Below are 14455 nucleotides of genomic sequence, written 5' to 3'. Positions count from 1 at the left end.
TGCGATTGCTTTTAAAGATTATTTTATTATTTTGGGCATTGCTATAATTTGTACTTTTCAGTTCAACGTAATCATCGTGATACAATTCCGCCCTTATGCATCGTATCGATGAATGATGAATCAAAACTATAAAATTCAAATACGAAAGCATCGAGGTTATTTTAATTTTCAAATTGTAAGAGCGCGATCAAAGTTGGCTTATTATTAATTATTTGTATTGAACTTAAATTTAAGTCAATTTAAATTCATAATTACATTTAAACATATATTGATTGTAATAAATTATCAGAGAATTTACATAATTAGGTACACATTTAGTAATTTTTACTGTTTATTTGAATTGATTTTATTTTTTTAGACATTAATTCTGTAGGTATTAATAACAAAGAAAAAAGAAACTGATAAAATAGAATTATAACAAATAAAATGTAATGACATTATTAAAGTGTAAAGTTTTTATTCAAATTTTTTCGTGATGTTCTCTATCTGGCTGATAAAGATCGAAATAAAATGTTTAGGTATAGTTCGTATTATAAAAATAAATTGGTATTTATAAATTAAAAATAAATTAATATTTATAGAGCAGAGGAAAATTGTTAATTATAATCTCGTTTAGTTTATTCATCTATTGTTAATTTGGTTTTATATCACTTGAAATATTTATATACAGATTCGTCAATTTATTTTACAAAATGTGGAAAGAGTAGGAAAAAAGTTTATTGTGACACTATAGGTTTTTAAATAAGTTATCTGTGTAACACAGTTAAAATTTACTTAATAAGTTATCAATCATGTGATTGCTATAGAATACATAATATAAGAATGTAAAAAAACAAAGTCTTCTGAGTTGTAGAAATGAATGATGAATTTATAAAGTGGTAAATCATATGTCTGTAAGAGCAGTTATGGACCTCACTTGCAAACTCTATACGTGATATCATTAGCTAACTTTGATCGTTTATAACTCGAAAATTATCATGACCTCAATGTTTTCGTATTAAGATTTCATATTAGAATTTCAACTATCATTAACCCTCAGAATAAACTAGTACGAATATATACATATACTAATTGTATACATGATTGTGAAATCTCTTGTACAGAGGGGTCAGAATATATACCCAATACTAGATTATTTATGTCATATATGTGAATATTAATTTCTTGATTGCATTAATTAAATTATTGAAAATATTTTCTTATAATTTCCGATAATTTATTTTAATTATGATAAAAGTCCGATGGAAGTTGTCTCGGTGATAGTCGATGAATGGTTATGAAGTCGAATCTAATAGGGCATTTCTCTATAATACGGATACATTTGCGAGTACAACTATAATAAGACGTCATTATATAGGTATACGTAATATCATAATGAAGTAATAAATTTGTGTTTGAATTAGCACAAACCGACGAAGATTATACGACTTCTGCAGATGCGTAATATCGTTATTGATAATCAATGTCGGTTGCATCATATCCAATCTGACTAGCGTTTCGCGATAAATTGCATTTATAGCTCGGGGGTGACTTCGGTTGGCTTTTCCGTTCAATATTAATAAACAAAACGAAAGAGAATATTACTTTCGTCGCGTACAATATACATTCTGTGACATCAATTAACTTTTCCTTTTTGAAGCGTAAATTATATTTTTTATTTTATATACATCAATTGCTTTCCTATAAAAGAAATATGACGAAAAATGATTATACACATATAAAAGTTACAGTTATTTATATACATATAACTAGTTCTATTTTGGAAATTTGATTTTAAATTTTTATAAGAATTTTGAAGGAAGTGCTAATTATAATTGTTATATATATATATATACAATTAGGTTAATTATAATTTTATTTTAATTAAAATGGTATAGTGTTTATTATTAAACTACGTACATTGTTAAATTGAACTGTCAAGCCATTTAGTCATATAAATTTTATCTTGAATCGATAATATTAATATAATCATTTGTTATTTTACGATCTCTTAAATGAGAGATTTTATTTCGGAGATTTGAAAATTTTATTTCTACACAAACATTTTATTTCTACGTAAGAAAGTGGTTTTAAAACTTACCTATAAATTCTTTTTAAACTTTTATTCCTGTGCAATTGGGGCGAACGGTGTTAACAGTAATTCACAGTTTGCACTTCGCCGTGCGTATGAGGAATAAAATGTAGGTAATTTTATTAGGGCTAATTGAAGAGACTTGAAAGATGTTGTCGGGGCGATATGGAGAAAGTGGAAAGTCGTGTTTTCAACGGATGAGTTTTCTTCTAAAGGCGTATCAGGACATTTTCGTTCTATTATCGCGTAAATGTCATACGGAATTGTCAAATGTCACGGAGTAAGTCTGACGATTTTTCCGAGTGTCGAGTAAGGACGACATCGTGAGAAGAAGATTCGCGATCTTCATGCAACCCTCCGCTCGAGTTCTCCATCGTAAAAGTTAAAGAGAGAAATGGAGCGAGAAGGTGCATGTTAGAGGGACAGACGAGAAATCTCGTAAGGGCATGAAGGGGCACTGCTGGAAGGCACAGAAGAACGATCCGAGTTCGTGTTATAAAAGAGAGTGGTGAAAGGCTGGACGGATCTAGTCACAGGACCTTTCATGAAGTGAGAGGAAAGTAAGAGCGTCCCGAGAGGAAAGGTCAATACTTTGTTAAGTGACAGTATTGGTCATTGCAATGAAAAAGTTTCTGTGGACTGTGTGTTGTAACTAAATTGCAAAATGCATGGTTGGAATTCTCGAAAATTTATTACAATTTTTAGAACGTATGTTATTTTTTAGCATTCAAAATATTATCACTGTAATTTATTTTATTTTCCTTTCATATCAGATTTTACATTTCACAAATGATTTAAAATCGAATAAGTGTTTAAAAGAGCCTTATAATAATCAATACTATCATTATCCCAAGTATGAACCTTTTTCTCTCTTCTGGAATATTATAATATTTTTATTATATGCTCGCATAAATTTACTCTCGATAACTATCTAACAGCAGTACGCAATCTTGTTACAAGAAAATTGATTAAATATCATTTTGTCATGAAAGTTTATAATTTTCTACGTAGATATTTGCTTTCTTTTCTTCAAGAAAAAAGATAATAATATGCGACAGAATAGCTTTTGGGCGGTAATGTCATTTTCAAAATTCGGTGCCGATATATAGACGTGTCGTATGATCGTAATTTCTCTAAGATGGAACACGCTTGACACAAATGCGTCTGTTGAATATATACTTGTTACTATGCGACCTTCTCTCATCATCGAGGAGACGTTTACTATCTATTTTATATCTTCGAGCTTAAAAGCTTCGCCTCCAGGTGACATCTCGAAGGAATTAAAACTTGAAGAGAAAGTATTAGGTAGCTGGGCTTAACAAACTGATTCGAACTTTGGAATTTTCATTCGGACTTATGAACCATAGGTTTATGAGATAGTATTTTCGTTTATATCCCGTGTCGAACAAGAGTGTTTTAAGAAGATACGAGAAGAAAAGAAATACGAGAGAGCTACTACATCATTTATTGTAAGATTATTGCGAGTGGCATCTATTGAATTAATAAAAACGCTTTGGAAATGAAAATTATTTATTTAGTGACTGCGTTTTTCTTCTTTTTCTGTCTTTTTCTTTCTTTTATTTGGAATTATTTCATATCCAGATGTTTTATATCCAATTATTTCATATCCACTGTACTATATAGATTTTTCATTAATATACATGACGTCAATATTCTACGTTTCAATAAAGATAACTACACGGAAAAAAAAGATATAATTCACATAACACACACACTAAAAATATTTATAGTTGTGAGCAATATAGAAACTCATTCTAGTTATCTTTATGTGATAGAAATGTGTATAGTTGGTTGATACGATTTATTTACTTTGTGTCAATTACATCAATGTAGTTAGGCGCGATCTGGTTGCGACAAACAAAACTTGGTTGGGGGATCATTTACTATGGATAAGTTATATATCCGTATAGTTGCGTCAATCGACATTATAAAGCATGATGTATAATAATAAGAATTAAATTATTAATAAGAATTAATTTCTTGTTACATCATGCTAAATTAAGTTGCAATTTCAAAAAATAAAAGCGACTCACCACGCTTACAATTAAAAATATGTATATGTGAAACGCCGTCATTGCTGCAACATAAGTCATTCAACCATTGTACTGTGATTCAAGCAGCCACATAAATAGATAGTTGCTCCATATTTTATTATTTAATCTGGTATCACCAGATTTCTGTGTAGATTAACCACTGTTTTTTTCCGTGTAACTAAATTTTTAGTTAATTTTCTCTTTAATATTTCTCAACTGATTTGATTAACCCATTCAAATTTGAATCAATTTGATAACGGAATTCAAAATGCGGGCATGTAAAACAAAGGAGAAAAGGGTAATTCTTTGATTTTGAAGTCCACTTGCCAAATACGCGGTAAAAAGCGCGACTTTTTATTGCTGGAAGTTCACAAAAAACGAAGTAAAAAGTTCGTCCGGGCAAAAGGAAAAACAAAATGAAAAAGGTTGGAGTGGAGAAAACGTACCTGTATCTCTGAGTGTCCATTTCCCTTCGTTCTTCGGCTATGGCTTCGTTTAGGTCCCTGTTCGGATCGATTCCTCTAGGAGCCTCGCTGTTCGCTTGCAGATTGTCATTGCTGACGAATTCCACCTCGATTTCGTCTTCGTGATACGATTCGGTCAGGGTGTACTCGCGCAGCTGAAACAGCAACATAGCGAGGACGCTTTCAATCAGAAGTTCGATACCGGTTGAATAAAAAAAGAACATATATATGTCACCGGTTTTCTGTACCGCAAAATATTGAGGAACATGCATATTCATGAAGGGAAATAAACGTGCTCTTCGAGAATTCATAAACGTTTCATTTCGTTTCACTTGACCTGCATGCGCATGGTATGTGGATTATGTTCGAGGGATGATAATACACTTTTCGCTTTTAAACACCGGTGAGCGGATTTAAGAGGAGCACTTCATTTCCGAATATTTGTCATATTTATTGCAGTATAAATATATAAAGCTCGAAGCTTTTCTGATTTTATAAATGATAAGAATTATTTTATATGTTTTACTCTTTCACATATTTGTCCCGTTTTCAGATATAGATATGTACATATAACTCTTGTCGGAAATCGGAATCGAATTAACTTAATTAAATGCAGTTTTTTAAAGATAAACATTACTGTATTTGTGCTTTAAGCTAATAAGAAACATCGTAATTTTTATATACAGAAATGGTTCGGGTGCACTTTCATCTACAGATCCTTTCAACAATTTGAAGTGGACTTGATAAAAAATTAAGGACAGGTTTTAAGAACTTCCAAGATTTAATAAGAGATACAACGGGAGGCATAAGAATGTACATCCTGTTCTATTTAAAGATTAAACATTGACCGACCTTCTTCCTTTCCTTTTAAAAGTAACTGAATTTTTCATCGCCATAAACCGAAAGCTCTTCCTTTCCTTTACGATGAATTTTAATAAATGGGAATATAGATATTTGTAATAGTTACCCAGAATTAGACTGAGAATCTTTTTCGACTGATAAGAATTTCTTGAAAGAAATACATAATATATAATTTAATATATTAGAATATTTTTAATAACTAATTATTTTTTTTATTTTAAAAATAAGTTTTAAGCGTGCGTTTTATAAAATATTCGATTTATAATTTTTTCTGGTAAGACAAATATAACCAATTAGGTGAGAACGCATTAAGCAACATTGTCGACTTTCTTTCTAAACATCGTAGGGAATGATTGGTGGTAAGGTGCTTTTGTGTTGCAGTAACGTTACGATTAATCACCCCCAGTGGCCAGCGGGGTACGACCGAATTAAAGCCAATGAGACTTTATGGTGCTTTGCCGGGCAACACTCCGCCGTTTTTCTCCGTTTGCCCTTTAGTCTCCAACTTGTTTTTATTTTTCGCTGGAATTTTTGGAACGACGAACTCCTGCACTTAATTAACTGCAGAAAAACGGCATTTTGCAAGCGTGTGAATAGATTATTTTGTATTTAACTAAAATTTACTTAAATACATTAAGCTTTCGATTAACCTTTCGATTATTTTGTATTTAACTAACATTAATTGAAATACAATGCTAATAAAAGGAAGCTACATATTCTGTTAACGAGCATTTTAGGACATTTTTATTCACGTTTCTGCTAATATCGGTCATTCGTTCTTAATGGAGTTTATCATAGTGTTCGCTTTCCAGATGAATTAATAATATATCGATTTTCTTTTGATTAATAAAAGTTATAATAGCCGTAAGCGTAGACAAAAAGCAACAAATCTTTTATTTTGTGTGGATATCAAAGAAGTGTGTATCGAATAGATATCAAAAGAATTCATAATCTAGTTGCTTTACTTTTTGGGCGATATTCATTTTAATCTTTCGACTTTTCGACTCATTCAAATTTTATTCGGTAGACCAAAAAAAAAAATAGACAGTTTTATTGAATTATGTTACCAAGAACAATTATATCATTTTTTTATTTGACAATAATTATTTTTATAAAATTCCAAAATATATACATAGTTACGCTTTTTTAACGTATATCTTTTTCTTGAGATACTAATAATATTCTTAATTTTCACATAAAATAATCGAATGAATAAAGAAATAATACTCTTTCTTTTCATATTCATTTTGCTGAGGTCGTTGTATTGATGATATACTTCAACAGCTTTATCTGCTTACCTGTGCTGAGGACTTTGAAATTGGAGCAAGCGTTAATTATTGTCTAATTAAATGTCGTGCGTCGAGCGATAGCTTCTAATCATGTTTCGGTAATTATTTTGTAAAATCCCCACGACGGTAGCGTTGATTCTATTCGGGATGCGGATGGAGAGGTAAATCAATAAGGTAGACGCAAACTGGGTAGCACGTTAGGTAAATGTTATTTCTCAACTCAGCTTGCTATGATGCTCTGATAAAACAATAGCAAACAATATAAAACATTTTTAGTAATACTTATATTTTTCGATTTTTTAACGCTACGATTAATTTATTAAAAATAATAAAATCTTTATATGTGTAGAAATTATTTCTTGAATAAAAGTATGTGATATGCAATAATACTATTTAATATAAAACAATTTGGATTAAAATGCCATGAAATAAAATTCCATTATTCCGTCACATTTTCGTGCAACAATGTAACATTTAATATAAAACATAATTTGCATATTTTAATCTTATTTTTAGTTTTTTTCTTTATTTATAATCATAATAAAAAGTATAATGAAATATTTTAATTTTTTCAGTTTGATAAATTTACTTTAATAAGTTTATTAATTTTTCAAATGAGGAATATATAAAAGAAAATGTCAGCTATAAGACATTACATGAAAAAAGATAAAAAGAGACATTATATAAAGACGAATTTTATGATAAGAAAAAAATAGGTTAAATGGTATTTAACCTATTTTTTTCTTATCATAGAATAGTAAATAAAGTGTACTATTTTAATAATAAACTATAATTGAATATACTAACTACTGTAGGTAACTATCTGCGGCCTCTCGTATCGAGAGTTCGAGAGAGAACTCGCGAGGAACATGCTGAATTAATAATAGTCCAATTAATAACTCCTCGAAACCCCTGACGTGGTCTCCCAATTAATCGACGATAACGTACGTCCCCCTCGAGAATATCGAATGCTGGAGATTGCTATCAATTATTAAGCGTGATACGGAACATATATCTTTACTGATCCCAAGAATAACGAAAAAATCGTATCATTTGTCACTTTGCGTGCAATCTGTATCGAATTATCGATTACTTGATAATAATCTGTACATTCATTTAATCTTTGTAGTCCGACATAATCCTCGAGAATAAAATTGTCGTTGTTAACTTTAATATAATTAATTTTCAAAAATATATTTTTGATTTTATTCTCTATAAAAAATATATTATACAATGCTATATTTATACCAACTGATTTATACAAACTATAATCGGAAAGTTTCTTCTTTTTTCAACGATGCTCAAGACTAATTTTCTATGTGGTAAAGACTTTCCATTGCAGGCTGTTATAAAGGTGAAAATGTAAAAATTCGTCGAGTTACTCGACAACTCACTGGGAACAAAGGGTTAATTATTTTGTCGCGTGAAGTAAATTTACATTTTTTTCCTTTCATGTATACGAAAAGTGTCTGTGTTCTGTACATAAAATTCTTTAAAAAAAATTTTTTTGCTCTTTATCGAAATGTGGAAGATGTAATTTATATATGTCACTGTGCTTTTCGGCTAGATTGTTCATATTTTCACAGATAAACGTATATCATTTATCAGTCCTTGGCACACGAATATTTGAACTCGTCGAAGTTATAATGACTTTAGTGGTTACATTAATCATATTGCTAATTGCTAGATGTCAATGCAACAATAGAAATCTGCTCATCCGTAAACAAATAGCTATTCTAGTTTGTGTTTTATCTCTTCTATATTTTTGTTTCTCCGTTAACTTTTCGAATATTCGAGCATAACGATGTCAGCAATTAGCAATGATTGGCATGTGCACGCTTGATGCAATCGTCAAAACGTTTATGGCCCGAAGAAATCGGTGGCTATGCAATTCGAATCAAAGAGGATTTGCAGATCTAATTGAATAGGTTAACAATCACGCGGTGAGTTGCTATCATTTGGAGAAATAGTCCGGTTTGTAAACCAATAAAAAGCAACGAATAATCGTCAAAGTCGTTCTATTAAAAAAGCAGTTTAATTTCGCAAATAATAAGTCCGTTTTTATTGCTAGACCATATGAAAACATCAATTTGTTTTTTCTTTTTTTTATGTGAAAGAAATTGCATTAATAGAGCGAAAATTATCATAGTACAGTTAATACAATTTGACCTTACATACATAATTAGAAATAATCTATTTCGTAGAACCGAGGTCATGTTACTTCATATAAGTATGAAAAGAAACATAGAGCGGTCGCTTTTTAATGTACGTAGTACACTCACAGTATTTTCTCCAAATCGTTGCTGTTTCGCGTCTCTTTATCCTTCTGGCACTCTACTTGTTTGGAGATGACGTTTTTGAAAAAGCACCCCATCACACACGAAGGGAAGAGCCGCTCAAACAAAGTCCACCCGACAGCGTGTTTTGTCTGCGTAATAACTTTTTCGTCGGGAGGTTAGCGGTTTTTAGCGGTGAGGGTTCGATTCGTGGCGAATACATTTTTCACGAGCGCGTTGTCTCGGCGCCTCTCCTTTCTGCGGGGGATGGCCGCGGGGACAAAAAGCATGGCTGGCGAATACGAGAGAAAACCCCTCGTTGGGATAGGAGAGCAAGAGTACGCAGAAGGGCGATATTACCCCAGCCAAAACAAACCCACTCGCGTAACCGTGGAAATTACCCTGGGCATACATTGCATCGCCGAGGTAATATCGAGTTCGATGTAATGGTTGCACGAGCCACTCGTTGCGTATTAGTGCGTGGTTTTGAACACAGTTATGTCGCCTTTATGTCTGTCCTGTCGTTTTTACGCGGTTTTTTTCTAAGAGGTATAGGAGACGCGATATCACGATCGGCGGTCATCGTTTCCTATCCAGATAAAGCTTTTCGATTGCTAAACGACCGCGTTCCTTAATTAGTTGAATCGAAAGCATAGTTCGATCGCTATTTCCGAATGACTAGAAAGTTCTGGGAGACGATTAAAATTTTTTGCTTAGAAAAGAATATTTTGATGAACATATATTTTAAGTCCTGGCATATTGAAACGTTTATAAACTGTGCAGTAACATTTATTAATTTGCATAACGATATTATTTTTCATGAGCCTTAATATATGCTGGGTGTATATTCATATACGTTTATAAAATATTCGCTCACTATTTTCTAACATTACCAGTGCGAGAGGACGTGCGTGGTATGTTTGTTATCGTCCAGAGTATTAATAAACTTGGTACACCGACTATGTAAAATTACGCGCATTACCGCTATGACGCTGTAACAAATTGCCGCTGTAACTGCAAAGAAACATTCGCTCACATCATGTAATGCTCGCGCCATCGTTTCTCGCGTGCATAAATCAAATGTCACTATACGAGATAAAGAGTTTGTAGGAAGCATTACGTTTTTCCATTAACTATCCATGACGACTGTGTAAACGCGCATTTTTTGCGCTTTACCAGATATTAAATGAATGTATCGCGGTACTTACCGTTACTAAGATAAAGAAAATGTTTCTTCTTTCTTTCTGCGTTATGTGTTTTCAGTTTTTAATTTAGATTCCAATTTTTATTGTCTATCATAGATTTATCTTTAAATTTAAAACAGATTATTAAATGAATATACTCACTAAATATTAATTTAAGAAGAGAATGATTTATAGCTCTTAAGAATATTTTAATTTAATTCTTTACTTTTTTGTATCTTCCTTGATAATCATATGCTGCAGCGTTTTAAAAGTGTTCATAAGATTGTCTTGTAATATGGAACGTATCGTGATTTTGTGATGTACAACGCGAAAATCCCAACTCTCCCTGTATTTCTGGTAATGCTCTCTTCGCTGCAGTTCGTATTATATTCACTCTGCTTGCGGCACTCATTCTCGTTTGTATCCGCATGTCGCTTCCGTCATGGACCCGTCTGCAGTCAGCGAGCGATTCGTGGTGGTTCGAAGCGTAGAATTGAAATCGTAACGACAGCCAAAGTTACATCTCTCACTCTCGTGTGATTCCCGCGAAACTCGACGTCCGTGCATTTCGAATTGTCGAATACAGAGAGTGCACTCTGGGAAACTAACTCGCGCGCAGGTGATTTCGAAGCTGTGAGGAAAGTGTAGGAGAAAGGAGAATTGGAGGGCAGCGGTGAAAAGAGAAGGACAGTCATGTTGACAAGAATAATGTGATGCAGGATGAGAGAAGAAAATTCGAAACGAAAAGCTTTACGATATATTATTGAATAAATAAATACTTAGATATATATTAAAATAATTAGGTACGAGAAATATTATATAATATCAAGTATATGAATATAAAAAAGGAAAAAAAGCAACATAATTGTACTGCTCGAGTTGTACTAATGTATGTAATTTAGAAACGAAATTCCAACAATTATTAATTTTAATAGACTTTAAATGTAAAAAAACATCACGGCACTTGTGTCGGAAAAGTACGTGCTAATAATTTATCGCAATTCCTGCGACATTTCTCGTTACGTCTAACAAATTTCTATGCTCTATCATTATTTTTAAACAGAGCTCCGGTTGCTACATTTTCAATTTTGGTTTTTTAATATAAAAAATTTTAAATTTTTTAATATATTGATAAAAAACTGTAAAAACACTTATGAAAAGTGGTACTGGAACTGTTATTATTTTCTATACCGGTCGAAGCTAGATCTTTTAACGCTTTAAATAATTCAATGTGAATTATATACTATATATATATTAAATATATACTATATATGTACTTGCATATATAACATATTTGTAGTTTTCAAACTGCGCGCCGAATTGGTTTTCCGGATTATAAACGCAATTAAACTATTGGAATAATATCACGAATTAAATTAAATTGACAAGCAATTCTTAAATAATTTTGATGCACAATCAAGCATCACATTAGCAAGATGTTACTGTGCTGAAAAACTGTAAATAAATTTATTGCGAAAAATATTACCTCGGCCGGAAGTCGAACCCGGATCTCTTGTATTCCGTACGAGCGTCCTAAGCCATTAGACTACCTTGCCTCGGTAGTCTATTATTATTAATTAATATAAAAAAATAATGACAGTTCCACATAGTAACACTTTTCATAGGTCCTTATAAAAATATTAAAAAATTCCGCATTTTTTATACTAAAAAATCAAGATTGAAAATATGGTGTGCGAATTTCGCGAATCTAGCACACTTCCCCTCTAAAGTACAAGAAAAAGAAAAATATTTCCACTTTTGGCTACATAACTTGTAGATCATTAGTAAGATTAAATAAAGAGATATTCCTACGAGTGAGAGAGTATAAGAATGATAGTATGAACGGGAATAGATATGAATGCAGGAACTCTAGGGAGAATGGCAAGGGGCAATGCTGTGAGATAAATCTCGTCACTATTTACGTAAGATATATTTGTACGTTCATTTGCCACAGAGTCAGATGTCGCAGGCTCGTGGAAGTCATGAAACGAGAGCAGACGGTACAAGGGTTGATACCGATCTGACTGGGGGCGTAAACACAAATTTAAAAATTTTCTCCGGAATCCCCCTCGAGTGCAAACGACACCCGCCGTTCATTAGCGCCCCATGTCGCCCGAAACCTAATCTACACATTTTCATACACGCACACACGTGCGTGGGACACACTTATAGGATCGATATATCGCGTAGGACTGAATACGCAGTGGCGCGACGGAGAGAACTCGTTATTTACTCGACAAACTCGAACAAATCATATAAATTTACGCGATCAGTTTTTACTCGTCCCCGACAATCATCCCGAGTATCGCAATCTGTTCCCTTCTCGCTCCCCTTTCTCGTCTAAATTTATATCTTTACGTACATATTGTTCTAATTACTTTTATCTGTATTTATTTTGCAATAGTTGTATGAAATTAAACATTCAATTCTTTGTATTTTTATTATTTATTATTTATTTATTTATTATTTATTTATTATTTATTTTAGATACTTGTGTCTCTCCTCTGCACGTGCATCTCAAAAAATTAATGAAGATTTACTTCTTATTACTTTAAAGATTTTTAAGAACATTAATTATTACAGTCCTCTAAAATTTAAAAATAAAATTGTGTCTGCAAAATAGGTATAAGAAAAAAAGAAAAAGGAAGAAATGAAATTTGATAGAGCAATTTCATTTAATTGCCTCTCGTTATAACATTAAGATTCGCATGTCTTGGCAGTTGTATCATATTTGTGCATCTTGTATTTCAGGTGCATTATAAATACACCTGTGTCTCGGAAACGTGTACCGATAATTTGAGCGTATGTCAGGCAACGTTTGTAGCCACAGAATAGCATTTGAGTTAGCGACGTTATTACTTCGCAAACAGCTGTAACTCCCCGAGTGAGCCATGACTTCGTCTCTCTGGTCCCGTCTCAGACCCTGAGTAACTGCGCAAAGTTCTATGCATCGTGTTTAGACATCACGTCATCGTACAGTCATACTGGGAATATGTAATTACATTGAATCACGCGACCTGAAAACACGGACCAACGTTAATCTCATGAAGTAATATTCATTTTAATTCATTTTGCAAGACGTTAAGGACCTTGAAGACAGACTGATATTCTATGTATACACTTGCGCGTAGTAGGTACATGCATAAAACAGTAATATAATTATAAGTGAAAATTAGACCGTAAGAATAAATCAAATAAAAGAAAGATATCTATTTTTAGTCAACATAGATCTTGATGCTTAATAACTTTCGTAATTAGCTCTTTGCTGATTTTAAGATGCTTATTATATTAGGCTTGCTTTCCATAATGCTTTCCATTTAATGACACAAGTCGACACAAACATTGTTCTATCTTTCTTTACATTTAATTAGTAATAAAGATAGAACGACACCTTTGTCAACTTATATTCACATCAATGTGTGTTCCATCAGATGGAAAGCACCTATTATCTATAGTATTATTAAATTGACAATTAGCGTAATTTGTAATGTTATTTCTACCTTCAGTTTATGATTGCGTTTCAAGTCCGAAATCGCGCAGATTATCTAGACAATTGAAAAATTTCTTTAGAACTTAAAAATATATTTGAAAATTTGCATATCAATATTATTAAGTACCAAAATCTGCTTTGAAAATAAGATCTTTCTCCTATTTGTAGTATATAATCAATTATAATAGAAGAAGAAATGAAAGTTTTTTCATGGAAAAAAATGTCATTATATATGATACATTTTTTATGTCAAGATTTTTCAGCGTTGCATTTTCAAAGCAAAATGTTTATCATTTCTATTACGTATGTTATATCAAATAAATATGCGAATTTGTTTTTATGTCTTTGCACATAAAACATCTCGACTAAAACTTGAGGCTGTTTCAGTATTAAAGACACTGTTGCAATATAATTCAGATTATTAAACATCCTAAGATCTTTTGACATGAAATTTTTAGGGTAATCCAGCTCTTTAGCGATCATTTCACAGATTCGCGCAGATCGTAAAACCTCGCGCATTTTGAGGGAATAGATCTTTTCGTGGTAACTTCGTATTAAAGTTCGAGAAGTTTCACTGAATCGTTTATCGGAAGCACAGTTTGGTTGTATGGTTCGTCCGATTTAATTGACGTGACGCCCGCTTGTGTTTGCGCCAAGCCAATAAAATTGGCGCGGCCGTTTGTCCAAAAAAACGGCTCTGATAAAGTTAACTGCAATACTGAACTCCGTTAGGCACGGCCATCGCCCACCGACCCTTCTGTGCAAA

At 32.2% G+C, this 14455-nt stretch overlaps 1 protein-coding gene across 1 annotated transcript in view; it reads right to left on the bottom strand.

Annotated features, from left to right (window-relative positions):
- The window catches only part of LOC108730843 (uncharacterized), a 167925-nt gene that overhangs the window by 10641 nt on the left and 142829 nt on the right, over positions 1 to 14455 (bottom strand). Inside the window, exon 5 of the mRNA XM_018460767.1 lies at positions 4572 to 4744. Coding sequence (XP_018316269.1) covers positions 4572 to 4744 — 173 coding nt within the window. The remainder of the gene's footprint in view (positions 1 to 4571; positions 4745 to 14455) is intronic.

This window comes from Mycetomoellerius zeteki, unplaced genomic scaffold (assembly GCF_001594055.1).
Source record: "Mycetomoellerius zeteki isolate Tzet28-1 unplaced genomic scaffold, Tzet1.0 scaffold98, whole genome shotgun sequence".
Classification (NCBI taxonomy): domain Eukaryota; kingdom Metazoa; phylum Arthropoda; class Insecta; order Hymenoptera; family Formicidae; genus Mycetomoellerius; species Mycetomoellerius zeteki.
This window is presented reverse-complemented; position numbering and strand designations above follow the sequence as displayed.